This window comes from Diabrotica virgifera, chromosome 1, assembly GCF_917563875.1.
Source record: "Diabrotica virgifera virgifera chromosome 1, PGI_DIABVI_V3a".
NCBI classification, from domain to species: domain Eukaryota; kingdom Metazoa; phylum Arthropoda; class Insecta; order Coleoptera; family Chrysomelidae; genus Diabrotica; species Diabrotica virgifera.
Genome location: NC_065443.1, coordinates 208656028 through 208674794, shown reverse-complemented (window position 1 = coordinate 208674794; position 18767 = coordinate 208656028). Strand labels below are relative to the sequence as shown.

Sequence of the window (18767 nt, the reverse complement as noted above, 5' to 3'; positions counted from 1 at the left end):
TTCAACACCCGGTATATTTGTGTGTGTATGTGTAATGTATATTTATGTATACGTGTGTATGTGTGAGTGTGCATACATATATTTTATTATACTTATTATAAAAATATATGAAAATTCGATTACATATACAGATAAGTAAAAATAAAAAAAGTAAAACAAATAGAAAAAAATTTTCTTTTACACATGCGCAATTTTAATTTTGACTTATTAGTCCAGTCGGGTTAGACGAATAACAGGCCTAACCTTGCATTAGGAGCTGCCCCAAATTTTATTTTTGTAATCTTTAGGGAGGGTCAATATTAGTATAAATTTAAAATCTCGACTGAATTCCACCGTTGCGTTAGCCGCCATCTTGATTTTAAACGAGAACTGTTTTTGCTCAATATCTCCGCCATTTTCAATTTTTTGACAAAAAGTGTAGAAACTGAAATTGTTGAAAATGCGATATTCTATAATTTCATTTATTATAATTTTTTTCGTGCGGTCGATATTTTCCGAGTTATGAGGGGAAAATAGTGAGAGTTGGAGCATAATTATTGAATTATTGAATTATCTCGTTTATTATTAGTTGTACAACAAATATCTACCAACACAAAAATAAAGAGAATTAAATTCTACACAATTTTGACCTCCTTCATTTTTTTGCTAAAATTAATATTTAAGGTAGTACGTATGCGGTAATGGCGCAAGCGTAAGACCGGATTGATTTTATAGCAATTGTTTTTGTTCAATATCTACGCCATTTTCAACTAAAATTGTTCAAAATATAATTTCCTATAATTTCTTTTTAACAATTTTTTTCATGCGGTTGATATTTTCCGAGTTACATGGGAAAATAGTAAAAAGTGGTGGGGGGAGCATAATTATTGAATTGCATTTTGTTTCCGAGCTGCCTCAAATTTTATAATTCTATCCTTAAGGAGAGATCAATAGTAGTGTAAATTTAAAATCTCGACTGAATTCCGGAATTGCATTAGCCGCCATATTGATTTTAAATGAGAACTGTTGTTGCTTAATATCTCCGCCATTTTCAACCTTTCGACATAAATGGTGGGAAAGAAAATTGTTGGAAATGCAATTTCCTACAATTTCTTTGGCACAATTTTTTTATGCGATCAATATTCTCCGAGGTAAGGGGGAAAATAAAGGAAGCGGAGGGGAAGCATAATTATTGAATTGTCTCATTTATTATTAACTTTACGACATAATTGTACATGAACAAAAATAAAGAGAATATTATATTTTATACAATTTTTGAAACTTCCAATGAAACATTAACCAAACTAAGTATATAAAAGACATAAAAAGACATTATGTGCATTAAGTTCACTTAATTTTATTAACTAGCGGGTTTTATTGGTTGAATTTGTCTGTCGATATTTTAAGTTTTATGTCAGCTAATATATCGTGATGTTTCAACAATTTTTTTTTTAATTTTGCACCCTGTTGGGGGGAGTTGTCCCATTTCCCCCCTTGTAGACCCGCCACTGGTTCTCTCGAAAAATTGTAGTAAATCGTAATTGTGACAATTTCAGTTCTTACACTTTTTGTCGAAAAGTTGAAAATGGCGGAGATATTGAACAAAAACCATTGCTACAAAATCAATCAGGTCTTACGCTCGCACTTTTACCACATACGTACTACCTTAAATATTAATTTTATCAAAAAAATGAACGGCATCAAAATTGTACAAAATTTAATTCTCTTCATTTTTGTATAGATATATATTTGTTGTAAAACTAATAATAAACGAGATAATTCAATAATTCAATAACTATGCTACAACTGTCACTATTTTCCCCTCATAACTCGGAAAATATCGACCGCACGAAAAAAATTATAATAAATGAAATTATAGAAAATCGCATTTTCAACAATTTCAGTTTTAACACTTTTTGTCAAAAAATTGAAAATGGCGGAGATATTAAGCAAAAACGGTTCTCGTTTAAAATCAAGATGGCGGCTAACGCAACGGTGGAATTCAGTCGAGATTTTAAATTTATACTAATATTGTCCCTCCCTAAAGATTAGAAAAATAAAATTTGGGGCAGCTCCTAATGCAAGGTCAAATGCTATCCCGACTGGGCTATATTTTTGATCTACAAGAGATACTTCAAACATAAAAGCAAAAAAAAATTGGGGTGTTCGATCAACTTTTATTTAGATTTTCTCTTGAACACCGTGTGTAGTCAAATGGGTTGGTAGAGCATTTCCTGGAAAGTTTCCTTTGTCTTACCCGTGTTTATTCTGTTTTAGGTACCACATCGGCACTTTAGCGTTCGGATCTTTGATAATAGCCATTTGCAAGCTAATCAGACTCTTCCTAGAATACGTCGATCATAAAGTTAAAAAGTACGATAATGATCTCACCAAAGCCATCATGTGCATATTCAAGTGCTTCTTCTACTGTCTCGAGAAATTCCTACGTTTCCTTAACAAGAACGCTTACATAATGTGTTCCATTCACGGCAAAAACTTTTGTGTCAGTGCCAAAGATGCGTTTATGCTGCTCATGAGGAATATCCTGAGAGTCTGGGTGCTTGATAAGGTAAGATATGTGTCATAAAAATATTGTATAGTGCATTACAAATTTTAAGATTTGGAAAACGGAAAACTGTGTAGTCTATCCTTATTAGAAAACAACGATAAACAAATTGAGCATAAGTGATTGATGAGCTTTAACATGACAATACTTTAGGTATATCATCCACATAAAATTTGTTGCTAAAGGTAGTACCTACATTCCTACATAGTATTACATGTCTCGATTTGAAAGTGCAAATGAGTTCGTGCTGTATTTTTAATTATTGATTTGAGGAGATGTAGTTAACTGGATGAGTCGACTCTGGCCAAAATAGTTCTAAGTACTTATAGATATTTTTTATAGTATGGAAACACTTAAACTACAACAAATATTTAGAAACGTATCTTGTTAATTTTTATATTTAGCTAAAGAACTTTCAAAAACATCACTTATATAAAGTCAATTAATGTCGCACTTTGGAAACCACTTCAATACGAACACATTGCTGTTGCATTTTTGACTCTGAATGTGTAAAACAGTAGTTACTATTTAAGGCGTTAACAGTAATATATTTTAAAGAGTATGTACCTACCTATATAGTTGATAATAAATAGTGGTCACAACAAGTGTTAACAGTGGAAATCTTTTTAAGGAGAATATAGCTGATAATTTCGTTAAAAATGAAAGACATGCCATTTTATTAACTTCCATGTTTGGGACATTACCCCCTCTGTGGCTCAGTTGTAAGAGCGCCTACCTTTGGACCGAAAGGTTCGAATGGTCGTGAGTCCGAATCTCACCAGGGTCAGAAATTTTTCAAAAATCCACGAGTAGGCAATACTTGATTCTACATAGCCATGATGTGAACAAGTCATATTTAGCTCAATGGTATCTAGAGCGTGAAACATTGGATATTTTGTACATCAATATGTACAGTCACATCAATTTTATATGTTCCTATGACGGATTAATTTTAAAGGGTTTTTACCCTAATATTTTTACTTTGGTGGTTAGCATGTATGATTCAAGAAACACTGATGATGATCGGTCAACTGATTGAAAACTATTTCTGTTTGTTTTATGATGTAGCCCTATATAAGGATTTTAACAAATATACCTTCATAGCATTACGCTATAATACTTATTTCTGCTAATTATATTATCTTATTTCTTTTATTATTTTTTCTCAAAAACCAAACAACGTTAGTCATTCGAAATGCACATTCAAATATAAAACATGGTTTTAACCTGTCACCATCTGTTTTCTCATCCACATAAAGTGTGTCAACAACGCACTATGCATTCGAGTGTTTTTTGTTGTAACTGTGAAAGCATACACCAGACCTAATAAATGATTTATTAGTCAGTCATCTGGTCAAAAGGGAAGAAAGATAACAGTAATCGTTGTGGTATTTCTTTTCAGTAACAACTCGACAGGCAGCCGCTTTGGGTCGCACCAAACGCTCTCATTTTTAACAATCGACCTTTCTTCCGAGAGACTTAAACAAAACACATTTTCGTTCCAATAATAAAATTACCGTTTGTTTTATTATATTCATTTTTTTAATTAAATTCCGCAACTCACCCATCGGAATATTGGTGACCCTCGCGAGTATTTTAAACCGCCGCGAAAATTTAAAAAAGAGTTAGTGTTAATAATATTACATTTTTGCCGGTTAATAATATACAGTGAACATCGAAAATGACGACCAGTGCCAACAATAGTGTTTCAGATCGGATTGCAGTGGCCATCGGGAAATTGACAGCCGAATTAGCTGACATGAAAATCCAGCTAGCTAGCTTGTCGCGCGCTCGAGCACAAGCTAACACATACCGTCGCAACCGCAGCAACTCAAGACGAAGACCATATCCTAGAGACAGTAGCTACAGTAGGGAACATAATAGTGACATATTATGTTGGTATCACTACCGTTTTGGTGACCAGGCCCAAAAGTGCTCTCCTCCGTGCAAGCTCCAGGGAAACGTCGCGGGCAGTCGGTAAATGCGGCATCCGATCGAAGCCCAAAGTCTCGCCGCCTTTTCATAACAGACTATGATACAAAAAAACAGTTTTTAGTCGACACCGGTGCCGACCTGTGCGTTTTCCCGCGGAAATATGTACGGGGTGCACGCGAAAAGACTTCATACGAACTATACGCGGCCAATGACACTAAAATCGCGACATACGGCTATGTGAACTTGACATTAAACATCGGACTACGGCGTGATTTTACGTGGCGATTCGTAGTGGCGGACATTTCAAAGCCCATTATCGGAGCCGATTTTCTTTCCCATTTCGCGCTCCTAGTGGACATTGCTAACCAGTGCTTAGTAGACAGTACGACAACCCTTCGAACAAAGGGACTCGTTAAAGAGTGTTTCGACGGCAGCGTAAAGACTATTGCAGACCATTTGTACCGAAACCACTTCGAATGGCAATTTTTCGCACCATGCATAACCTAGCACATCCCGGAATCAACAGTTCTGTGAAGATGATCACACAGCGATATGTTTGGCCATCCATTAAATTAGATGTGAGGAAATGGACTCGAGCGTGTATACAGTGCCAAAAATCGAAAATATCGCGCCACATTGTTTCACCTACTGGAAGTTTCCTACCACCTTCCAGCCGATTCGAACATGTCCACATAGACATTATAGTGATGCCGGTTTCAGAAGGAAACAGATACTGTTTAACATGTGTCGATCGTTTCACACGTTGGCCAGAAGCTTTCCCGATGCCTAATCAAGAAGCAGACACAGTATCCAGAACATTTTTTTCTGGTTGGATAGCTCGTTTCGGCACTCCCAAGCGCATCACAACAGATCAAGGTCGACAATTCGAATCGCATCTCTTCAAATCAATATGCAAATTAACTGGAACTACCCATTTAAGGACAACCGTCTATCATCCGCAAGCAAACGGTATGGTAGAAAGGTTTCATCGACAGTTAAAGGCAGCAATTCGATGTCATGAAAACATCCGATGGACCGAAAGCCTACCTGCAGTGTTACTGGGCATACGAGCAGCGTGGAGAGAAGATTTAGGTACTTCAGCCGCCGAACTCGTGTACGGAGAACCATTGTGTTTGCCAGGTGAACTCTTGTTTTCGTCACAAAGAAACACCGACGACAATGCTCACATTTGAAACCAGCTTACGAACTTCACGACTCTACCCATCACGAAACAAAAGAAATGACCAGCAAAACAAACAACAACAGACCGAAGAGGAAAGCAAGATTTACTGGAACTTACCAAGAGAGTGTTAGTTCAAAGTGAATCAAGTCATTTTTTTCTTTCTCCTCGTATAAACTTTGCATTATCTTTTTTTTACCTATTTTCATTTTTTATTATGATATATATATATTATGTATTATTTTATTGACTTGGTCACTCGGAAGGGGGGTATATAGCATTACGCTATAATATTTCTGCTAATTATATTATCTTATTTCTTTTATTATTTTTTCTCAAAAACCAAACAACGTTAGTCATTCGAAATGCACATTCAAATATAAAACATGGTTTTAACCTGTCACCATCTGTTTTCTCATCCACATAAAGTGTGTTAACAACTCACTATGCATTCGAGTGTTTTTTGTTGTAACTGTGAAAGCATACACCAGACCTAATAAATGATTTATTAGTCAGTCATCTGGTCAAAAGGGAAGAACGATAACAGTAATCGTTGTGGTATTTCTTTTCAGTAACAACTCGACAGGCAGCCGCTTTGGGTCGCACCAAACGCTCTCATTTTTAATAATCGACCTTTCTTCCGAGAGACTTAAACAAAACACATTTTCGTTCCAATAATAAAATTACCGTTTGTTTTAGTATATTCATTTTTTAATTAAATTCCGCAACTCACCCATCGGAATACCTTTTATAAAGGATTTCATGGTTTCTTTTTTAGAAATTTTTCGTTTATTATTAATTAATAAATGAAAACAGTTTTTGTCCTTGTGGGATCGCTACTCACCGGAGGGACCGCAGACATTCGGATACAATTAGCGTCTCTTTGCAAAGACAATGACGTTGACTTTGCAAAGTAAAAAGACACTTACTCAACACACACACTACATATTACTCCCCTGAGTTAGTGATAAGTTATAGTCTAAAAAATCATTATGAAATTGACTTGCCAGTTGTGTGTGAAAACCAGTGCCAATAAAACACAAAACACACACACACATATTTGGGACATTGAGGTTGAATTGTTGAGATAGCGCTAAGGCAGCCAATAATCGGTAGGATTTGAATGTGTCAAGTTTTATGGCTTTCGAAGATTAAGGTTTGTTTCTTGTAAACAAAATAATATTTGGATATTGCTAATCGATAGAAAAGTTCCACTGAATGATCGAACTGAATATTAATGAATAATAACAATGGAATGTGAAATGAGTGGTACACGACAATTATACCAAAATCATTAGACCGAAAGCAGTAGACCGAACTCACTAGACCGAGCAGCATTAGACCGAAATGGTACATAAATTAAAAAAGATTGCAGTAAATTATGCTAAGATTTTGTATATGTTTTTTTGTTTATTGTATTTTTATTTGTATTATTTTATATATTATAGACTGTGTAAATTGTTACTCTGTACAGTCTGATATGAAAAAATAATTATCACCGTGGAAGGATGGCATAGAGGTTTTCAGAACCAAATTTGTGCAAATCATCCAAGTATTTGGAAACTTTTTAAAGCACTACAAAGAGAACAGAGTTTGAACGAACTAAAAATAGAACAATATTTAGCTGGCGAACAACCACCCACAAGCCAGAAACAATACAAAGATTCTGTTGACAGATTAAAACACCTCGTCGGTAACTTTGATGTTCATGGTAACATACTTAATTACTTAAGGGGGATTGCACATAACTTTAATTTTTAGTATTTAATATTTAGTACTGTACATAACAAATAAAAATAAACCAAAAACAAATATAACCAAAAAAACATACAAAAAACAAAGCAAAAAAACAACTTCTAAACTATTTTTAGTATTTAATTTTTAGTATTGTACCTACTAAATAAAAATAAGCCAAAAACAAATAAAAACAAAAAAATAAACAAAAAACAAAGCAAAAAAAAACAACCTCAAAACTCGCCAGTGCTTTGTACTGCCAGTCCTAAGCCTGGATAAGGGGTGAAGGGAGGTTGATGTTACCCTTGCTCAGATTACAATCCTGTTTGAGTACCCTGTATTATGTACCTAATGCTTCTCGTCTCCTGCTTTTCGGTATTCTACTGTTCGGTCTAGCGAGGTTTCGGTAAAGTGCTTTTCGGTCTAATGAGTTCGTTCTACTGCTTTCGGTCTAATGATTTCGGCCTTTTTACAGTAAACCGAAATGAGTACATTAGAATGTTTGAGAGTTTATTTATTTTATATAAATGTTTTTTTTATTATTTTATTTAAGCTTATTTAACTTATGTTATACATATTTATTAGAATAAGGTTTACATTATTATACATATTTTACTTTCAGATTACGGACTTCCTTTTCTTCCTCAGTAAAGTTTTGCTGACGCTAGGAGTTGGAGCAGCATCATATGTGTTCTTCGCCTCAGGGTTGCTTCCTACAAAAGTTATCGACAACTCTGATCTCCATTACGGAATCGTGCCGGTTGCAGTAATTATGATTTGCACTTACTTCATATCATCCTTGTTCTTCAATGTTTACTCTATGGCCGTGGACACGCTATTTTTGTGCTTTTGTAAGTATATTTTTATTTTTTCAAAATAACCTTATAGACATTAGTGATACTGCAGTACTTCATACGCTAGAGTCTAGAGTAATGTGAGAAACTAAAAAAGCCTATAGTGTCCAGAGCATCTAGAGAAAATAAAGGCACTACAGAAACCAAACTAATCAAGCTAAATTTTTATAGATTCTAGAGATGCTAGAAAATGTCTTCTTTTTCTCGTACTTGGTGCTTAGCCTTACGTTGACCGTAGTCTGTTCTCTTAAAACCTTAAGACCTTGGCGAACACGTTCTTTCTTTCCACGATTATTATGAGAATGTACCTACTATTTGCTTTCCCTAAGGATATATCCAATGATAATGTAAATTTCTGTATGGATAATGTGTATTATGCAGTTTTTAAAATTCCTTCATTCGTGGCTTATGAGGTCCGTGGTACTCTCATAAGAGTCTCCGTAGAATCCATATTTTAATTTCATATGGTTCAATGTTTTAAACTTAGGAAACCACGTCTCTGTGCCATAAAGTAAAATGGGTCATATTTATAGTTCACAAAACGTAGTGTAAATGTACGTGGCAGACTGCGAGCTTATGCAATCAACAATAGCATCTTTAACCCTCTTTCAACTAGCTAATGTTGATGCACACCAGTACAGGCTTTTCGTACCCTCCGAAGCAATGTGAACGGCTCGTATTATTTTTAGAAATGAATATGTCATTATGTCATTTTGATGCCGTTATTCGAACTCGTGCGCTCCGGCTTAGAAGGCCAGTATCTTGCAGCTTAACTACGAAATTTTAAAAAAATTAATTGAATGGCTTAATGTGAAACAATGACAAGCCACACATAAGTTCAAAAAGAGTTAGTGTTATTCTTGGTTAAAGTAATAGTATATGGTAGGGGAGCAAAGTCTGCTAAATGTGCAGTCACTCGAGCGCTTTGGGGACCTACTGGGCTGTGAAGAGTACCTAGGTCCTAAAACCAAAAAAAGTTAAGTAAAGTTTCCCATTTTAGTGGGGACTTGTCCATTTTTAATTTAATTTTCCAGTTCCAACAATCGTTTTATTTAGATTATAGCGCCATCTATCCATAATTCGAAAAAATATCTCGAATAAAAGTTACTTATTTTTACGTAAAGAATCCAAATCTGCAATAAAAAATGGGGGCTCCCATTTAAGATTTTAAAGTAACCCTCTACCCCACCTCCGTGGGGGGTCGTGTTTGGTGCCATTCAATAGATTTTTCAAAAATATTGAATAAGTGTATTTTTCAGTTTTTCGATCTGATGTTCAGGATTCGTATTTAAAATATTAAATTTACCCCCCACCCCTCTCCGTGGGAAGTCGTGTTTGATATCATTCGATAGATTTTTGAAAAATATTGAGTACATATTTTTTAGTTTTTGGATCAGTCATTCATTTCGAGAAATATTCGCTTTTTTCTTGTGAAACTTTGGGACGCGCCCATTTTCTTACGCCCCGCTCAAATCGTCAGATTTTTGAAATATACACTGTTTTGCATGTATATACTTAACTTACGTTATCTTAATCTGACATTTTCGAGTTTTTTTAAGGATATATTTTTTTTCGCCCCCCCCTTAACGAACTCTTCTGCATTAAGGGCCAATATATGGTACAGGTACATTTTCAGGGTACAAGGTTTCTCCCCATGTAATAATCTGACGCGCTCGAGTAACTGCAAAAATCCCCGCTTGGGTTCCCCTACCAATAACAATACACTAACAAATTATCTCAGCCCTTCGGTAATAGATGACCCGATAAATCTATGGTAACACTATTGCATAGGCCTAGTTTGTCTCAAGTATCTACTCAGTATCACATCAAAATGGCGAACATGGGCGGAAGCGTTTCGGATAATTATTGAGTTCTGACAATTCTAGAAAGAAAAATAGTAAAGTTGACTTGACATTCGATGACAGTGACCGTGACCCTGACTATGTACAATCTAGAAGTGACTCAAGTAATGAAAATACAGCGATATGTAACTTTTTCCTAAATGAGGCTTGTCACATTATTACCATTCAAGATTAATGTAGTGGCTTGTGACGTGGCTTGTTATATTATTGCATTTGGTTTTAAGATAATAAACAAGGTTCGTCAATAAAAAGGACCGAACCAAACACACCCTTCAAAAATTCCAACAAGTTGATGGAGACAAAGAAATAAACACTGTTTAACACCTACAGGGTTGAAACCACCCCGAACTCAGTCAACAATAGAAAATTCTGAATCTACATAATATATCTAAAATTTGGGTATTTATTATTAATAGAATAATATAACAAGCCACATTTTTTTAAATAAAGGCTGTTTTTTTTTAGTTTTAAATAATTTGATTAATATTGTTGTCAACTATAGTCCCATAGGGCATTATGCATCGGAATATCTAAACTAAAACAATAAAAGTTGTTACTGGATTTTTTGATATTATTTTTAACATTCAAAGTCAAGTATCTCACTTTTACCTTTTTGAGGCTTGTCATTGTTTCCCATTATAGTCTGGGCTGATTATCGGAGAATAGGCCATTTTTGGGAAAAGTTATTTACCAGCAATTTTATTGCTGGAATCGAAGCTTATGATTATATATATATTAATAATATAGGTATGCAAAGTCCGCAGATAGTGTGCTACTTTTTTTATTAACAAAATGGCGCCTACAAAACGTGTTTTATTTCAATTTTTGCTCCATAATTCCGAACATTTTGACTTTACACCAAAAACACCCCAATAAAAATTCACCGAAATTAAATTCTGCATAAAGAAATGTTTTCCCGATCTGCTCCGACGAAAATTTTTCTCGGAAAATGCGGGTTTTCCCAACAAAATCTTTAAATTTCAAATAAAGTTTTAGATAAGTAATTATCTACCAATAATTAAATAACTCGGTGACATAAAAGCTTTCTTGGTTTAGATTATAGTTCCAGAAGCCGGTGAAAATTAAACAAATATTTTAGCAACAATTCAATTGTTAACTAATAATTTACGGTCTCAATAATAACCAAAATAATTATGATACACTGATCAAACTTTGAAATCTTATAAAAATGAGATGCCTATTTAATATTTTGTCGACAAAATATAAATTTTTAATTTTTTTGAATAATTTTTAAATGTTTAAAAAAATAGTTATAAACAAATTAACGTTTCTCAGAAAGTTTTTATTATATTCTAATTTTAAAAAGGAGGTAAATTGCGTGTTTCAAAGATCTTGAAAATGAATGCTTTAAAACTTTTTGCAACCATTTGCAAAAAAGTTATGAAACAGCAAAGTAAACATACGTTTACTACGTTGTTTATAATTTTTTTAAATTCTTTCAAAGCGTAAAAGTGAGTTTAAAGTAATTACTTACAAAAAATATCGATTATTAGTTTAAGCCCCGGCGCAAATTGATCCTAAACCAGACACAACCTGCGTCGGCAGACTGCGTAGATCGATCTGCGCATCCTACTATCAGTTCATGCGTTCGCAGGTCGAGCTTGGGAAGGCCTGTCGTCAACGTACAGTTTTCTGGGCCTTGGGACGGGTGACTCACCGCCAGATGTGTATTTTTACGTGTTTTTGTTTGAGAGATGGAACTATCTGAAATGAATAAGCGGCGATATATTTTACACTATCTTGAATGAATAACATTTTATTGCTCTGTTGTATCAATCAGCACTACTCTACAAGTTTTGGTTTATTCGTTTTAATATTTTATTGCAGTAGTAGGGAATATAATATATCTGATTAAAACAGTGAATTTTTTACATGTTAATTATTTTTAATTTCTTCTGAAGTATCTATTGTGGCTTTAGCCAATAAATCAAAGTTATGCGTTTACAAGAGCATATTATTTGAAAAATAAGGAGTACCATAATGTGTCATAATTATAATCTCCTTTATACAGATAAAAAATTGTTTAGTATGTATTTCTAAATCCACACAATCACTGGAAAATGATTAATGGTAAAAAATATCTATTAATGACACTGTTATCGACAAAGTCGATCAATTTTAAACTTGTCATCATGTATTTATTAGATCTTTGTTTATCGTTAAAATTCAAATGATGGTTGTGAATTGTATTTTTTGTGTTATTTAATGTTTTAGCAAAAACATAATCAGCAAAAATCTTATTTAAAACATGCGAACCGTTTTTGCAATCACAATCAGTGCAGTGTTTAACTTATGCTTGTTATTATAAAGGTATGTCGAAATAGAATACTCAGTGTAAGATATCTTTTTATGCACCCGCTTATGATCAAATTCGATGTTTTCGAAAGTCATACCGCTACGAATACTAGGGACGTGTAAGATATTTTTAAAACGTTACTAGTTACATGTACGGAACTACCGTTTTTTAGTTGCCGACTCAATTCAGTACAAGGATCAGATACATCAGTATTTTGTAATCAGTATTTGTACTCAGTACCTACCACTGAGAACCGGTATCAATAGTAACCGTTACACGTTTGCACTTATTTTGCCCGTCTCTATTCGTTACGGCGACAGCCGACGGTCGGGTTAGCTTGTGTTCAATATGCGGCACGCTAGAAAAATAACTGCACAGGTCACCCGTCCCACCGGCCCAGGTTGTGACTCGCTTAGGTCCAATATGCGCCGGGGCTTATGGTTATATTTTGATTAAAGATTATAAATATTTTTTTTTGTAATTTACACGCTCGAAGGTAGACTAATACAGTACCGTAGCTAAATTTTCACTCGAAGCGACGACCGCCGCGCGACGTGCAGTAATATTTGTATGCTACTTGTTAATCGCTTCGAGTGAAAATTTTAGCTCCGGCTCTATATCAAGCCTACTTTCGCGCTAAAAATTACAAACAAAAACATTTTTAATCTTTGATTAAAATATAACCATTAAAGTAATGTTTGGAATTTTTTGAGAGTAATTAGTTTGTACCATAAACTCACTTTTAAGCTTTGAAACAATTAAAACAAATTATAAACAACGGAGTAATCGTATGTTTAATTTGCTGTTTCATAACTTTTTTGCAAATGGTTGGAAAAAATTGTTAAAGCATTCATTTTCAAGACCTTTGAAATACGCATTTTAATTTGAAATACGCATTTAAATATTTTTTAAAATTATAATATAATAAACAATTTCTGAGAAATGTTAATTTGTTTATAACTATTTTTTTTTAATTTAAATATTATGCAAAGAAATAAAAAATTTATATTTTGTCGACAAAATATTAAATAGGCATCACATCTCTATAATCTTTCTAAGTTTGATCAATGTCTCATGATTATTTTGGTTGTTATTGCGACTGTAAATTGTTAATTAACAATTGAATTGTTGCTAAAATATTCGTTTAATTTCGCCGGCTTCTGGAATTACAATCTATACCAAGAAAGCTTTGATGTCACTAAGTTATTTAATTATTAATTAATAATTACTTACCTAAAACTTTATTTAAAAATTAGAGATTTTGTTGGGAAACCCGCATTTTTCGAGGAAAATTTTCGGCGGAGCAAATCGGGAAAAACATCCCTCTATGCAGAATTTAATTGTGGTGAATTTTTATTTGAGTGTTTTTGTTGTAAAGTTAAAATCTTCTGAGTTATAGAGTAATAATTGAAAAAAATACGATTTGTCGGCGCCATTTTGTTTTTAAAAAAAGTAGCACACTATCTGCGAACTTTGCATACCTATATTATTAATATATAGGATCTTATATTTCGATTCCAGCAATAAAATTGGTGGTAAATAAGTTTTCCATGAATTTTGCTAATTAGCCGAGAGTATTAAGCCTTTCAATATTCAATTAAACAAGCAACAATAATGTAGTAGTAGTACGGTATGCGGCATAATAAATAGTACTGAAATGCGTATGCCTCAAATTTGTATGTGTCATGTCACGAAACGTACTGACTGGTTTCCGAACATTGTTATAACGTTTGTGAACGTCGTGTTAATGTTAGGTACTATTTTCGGTCATACGGAAAAAAGGTCGCGAAAACGGTCCAAGCTTAAAATCAACAATCGTTTCAGCAGAACGAAGCAACCTGTCAAACGGCCAAACAGGCTCTTCGAATACTGCGCAATACTTTTGGGTTGGAAGGTCGCCACTCGTACATATGGGGAATGTTGAAGGAGGCAAACCGATTCACCGTCTGACATTCCGGAATTTTGAACTAGAATTAAAAAAATTTTTCGTGTAAAAGGACATGTTTAACATCTGTTTTATCGGGAACCTCGTCGTGAATAATATTTGGAAGGCTATATCATGTATACTAAATGTATAAATAATCATATGCATTTCAATATTCGTTTCAGTACTGTTTATCTTGCCGCATACTGTATTTTTCAATAGACGAGTAAATTCAATAAGTTCTGAATTCATTTTAAATTTCAAGTAGATCGAAATTGATCATAGATGTAATTTAAAACAAACAGAATTTTTTAATGTCATCAGGAAAAACACAAGCAACACCTTTTCTCAAGGTCACTCAATGTCAATATATTTACTAGATAAACAACAACCACAACGCATGGTACAAAGACGCCAGGTACGATAGCCGGAATATCCGATATTCGGATGAGTTCGCGCATGACGTCACAATGAGAGTGATTTTAAATATTCCCCATTTACATTAGCGCTCGGAGCACAATTATTCTTAAATTGGTCATAAAGAGTCATTTTAATAGATTAATATAATTTCTGTTTAACTATTTAGGATTTATTGAAATGTAGGTGTTTTATTATTTTGATTTAAAAAATTAATTAACAATACAATGAACAAAAATAAATTACTAAAATAAATTTGTGATGTATATTCAAAATTTTTTTTGTATTCGTCGCTTTTTAAATAAATTTTACGAGCTTGTTTTTGATTGGCTTATCTTATTTGGGGCCAGTGTTAAGGAGGGGATCGAGCCATGGGCGTACATATAAAAATTTGTAGGGGGGCTAGACTTGAAGATGTTGCACATTACATTTTGTATACTTTGGATGACAATATATAGTTTAAACCACCCGAAAAGCCATGGGGCGCCACGCCCCCCTACCTATATGTATGGGCTCCTATGAATCGAGCCTTCATTTAGTTGCACGTAAACAGATGAAAATAATTGATTATTAATGGTGTGAAACAAAATCATAAAACACAAGATTAAGTTACAATTTTCTTTAATTTTCTCTTATTTCTCATATTTTCTTAAAGTGTTACGTTAAATTTCTTAATCCTAAAATACATGCGCGACCAAAAAAACAGGTGCTTGGTTTTGTAATCACATTTAATCTTTTCAGACAAATCAACAAGTCTTTGCAAATAATTTTTCCCTGACTTTAACTGAAGTCCAGACCCATTAAAATTATTAAATATAGTATTCAGTTGATGCATTTTTACCACCAATTCTTCTGGAGGCTTCTTGAGGCCCCCTTTGGAGACTTGGTCAATCCACGTGTAAGTGGAAGATATTTAATTACCCTATTTTTACCTGTAGCGATTTAAACGAAAAAACTGCCATTTTAGACCCTTATTTGTTAATAACTAAATTTCCCGTCTGAACTGTGACGGGCATTTTTGTATTTATAATGTATTAGGTACATAGTACCCAAAAAACCTATTTGCAACCTGGCTGCTCAAGTGTCCTGACAAAAATCTTATTTCTGTGGACTAAAATGGCATACAGTGGCAGTATCTAAATAGGTATTTATGTCAGAATTTTCTTTTGCGATATGGCAAAATTTGATGAATAAATAATTATTACTTTGGTCTTCAATATAAAATACTTACCACAGCATTTTGAAATTTTAACTATTTAGCATAGGAAAAGTATTGAGTAGGGCCTTTTTACTGTGCCCAATTAGTGTGATTGTAAACATGTGCACATGGGCTCCAGAAAATACGTGATTTTATTGTGAAATACGTTAAACTTAGAGGAGAAACTTATACCTATCAAAAGGAAAATTCCAGGACTTTCTTATGAAAGGTTGAGCTCAAAAATATAATAAGATTTGACATCAATATTGTAAATATTAAGCAAGTATTAAATTGATAGTAATTAAGGAAGACTGATAACAACTGACTAAAAACTGATCTGACTTTTTTGTGTCATTACCAATTTATTTGAAGATAATTAGAATTAGGCCAGGAGTTGAGGTGACTGATTATTAAGATAATAAGACATTATATTTGGAAGATGGCAAGTGTGTGCATTTGTTTTTATTGTGACCGGGAGGTTAAACCAAAACAAATTTCCATTGAGTGTATCACTTGTTGCTCATGGGTCCATAAGGGATGCACGGGTTTGACTAAAAGTGAATATGAAAAAATCTGTGCTGACTTTCGCAAAACTAAATCGCATAACTGGAAATGTAAAGTATGCAAAAAAACGGTGGTGAAAAGATTATCTTTGAATTCTGCTTCAAATAGCCGGAAAAATTCGGTATCAAAAGAAAGTGCTGACAATGGAAAACAGGTGCCCAATGCTGATTTTTCAAGTCTACTGTGCAATACTATGGATGCTGTAGAGAGTGAAACTGCAATCAAGGATGAAATAAATAATTTATTAAAGAAAAGTACCACTACCAATAAAGATGTACTAGTAGTTATTGTTCACATAATTAACCTATTGTTAAATCAGAGGACTGAAGTGCAGGCAACAATAGATACAATTAAAGCGTCTGTAAAATCTAATGAGGCAAAAGTTGAAACTTTAGAGAAGAATCTTGAAGGGTTACAAGAAAAAATTGAAACCATGTGTGGAAATGGAAGTGAAGAGATAAGAAATCAAAGTGTATCTATTATCAAAGATGAGCAAGATATGTTCCTGGAATTAGAAGAGAGAAGTAGTCGATCTAAAAATATACTAATCTATAATGTTGATGAGAGCCAATCTAAGGTTACTAATGAGAGAATAGATCATGACAAGGCAAATATTCGAGAAGTACTAACGAAACTGGAGGTTGGAGCAACTGAGTTTAAGGTTTTGAGGGTAGGACGTGGTAATAGCAGTAGTGACAGGCCAAGACCACTTAAGGTAATTTTTCAAAATAATACCACAGTGATTGCATGTCTTAAAAACAAACATAAGTTGAAGCCATCGAGCATATTGATTAAATCAGATCTTACTCAAATGCAACGAAATCATCTCAAGAAGTTATATGAAGAACTTGATAGGCGTAGAAGAAATGGTGAATCAAACTTGGCAATACGATACAAGAATGGTAAACCGTTTATTTCAAAGGTAAAAGAACAAAACCACCAGAATCCAAAAAACTCCCAAATGCGAACATAAGTATGAATAGTCTATCACTTTACTACCAAAATGTGCGTGGTCTGCGTACGAAGCTAAAGGACATATATTTGACATCCTGTTCAGCAACATATGACGTTATTTTCCTAACAGAGAGTTGGCTTGGTCCTGAAATTAAAAGTAATGAAGTTTTCTGTGATTTATATACCGTATACCGTCGGGACCGTGATCATATTTCCAGCGAGAAATCAAGAGGAGGTGGAGTGTTAATTGCAGTTAGAAGTGATATCAGTTCTTGTCTAGTGGAAATTGCCAGTTCAAATGTAGAACAGGTTTTTGCTGGAATTACTATTAATTGCATTAAATATGTTTTTGGCTGTGTCTACATTCCGCCCAGATCTAGATTGGATGTTTATTCCAATCACATTGATACTATAAAACTAATTATGAATAAGTATAAAGATTCTAAACTAGTATTATTTGGGGATTATAATCTACCAAATCTGATATGGGACGGTGAGACGACTGCTAAAAATATAAGTAATGATACTGAAATTTTGTTTTGTGACGAGTTCAATTTTTTAGGATTAGGTCAATATAATTATTTTAAAAACCAGTATGACTCAATTCTTGATCTGTGTTTCTCTGATAATTATTTAAATCTAAAAAAAGCGGAAGCTTTAATGACGTGTGACAGGTATCATCCCTCACTTGAAGCATTAATATTATTTGATAATCAATATATCAGTTTGGAAACTAATATTTATTATAACTTTCACAAGGCGGATTATGGTGCCTTGAATAATTATTTGCTTCAGATCAATTGGATTGAGCTGTACTGTTTAGAGGATGTAAATGACATTTTAGATGCTTTTTATTCCATTATTTGGAACGCAATTGAACTTTTTGTACCAAAGATATCTGTAAAAAGATCGAATTTTCCTGTTTGGTTCTCATCTGAACTTAAGAGTAAAGTCATTGCCAAAAAGATTGCGCATAAAAAATATAAAACTACAAATAAGTATCACCACTATATTGAATTTAAAAATTTGAGAGATGAATGCTCATTACTCACTGAGCAGTCTTATAATGCTTACGTTTCAAAGATGGAAGTGAGAATAAATGAGAACGCTGGTGAATTTTGGAAGTTCATCAAAAATAAAACCAACGGACATGGTGCTCTCCCTGGCTCTATGTTTCTAGGTGAGGAAAGTGAGAATGACAAACAAAAAATAACAGAGTTGTTTGCGAAACATTTTGGTACTGTATACAGCACTTTTAATGGTAAATCTCTGGATAACCTGGA

The 18767-nt window shown here is 33.7% G+C and overlaps 1 protein-coding gene across 3 annotated transcripts in view; it reads left to right on the top strand.

The window, feature by feature from the left end:
* LOC114334057 (choline transporter-like 2) overlaps window positions 1-18767 on the top strand; it is a 257905-nt gene that overhangs the window by 234471 nt on the left and 4667 nt on the right. For all 3 annotated transcript variants that reach the window (XM_028284063.2, XM_028284065.2, XM_028284064.2), the window contains 2 exons: window positions 2257-2548; window positions 8017-8245. In XM_028284063.2, the coding sequence (XP_028139864.1) occupies window positions 2257-2548; window positions 8017-8245 (521 nt within the window). The remainder of the gene's footprint in view (window positions 1-2256; window positions 2549-8016; window positions 8246-18767) is intronic.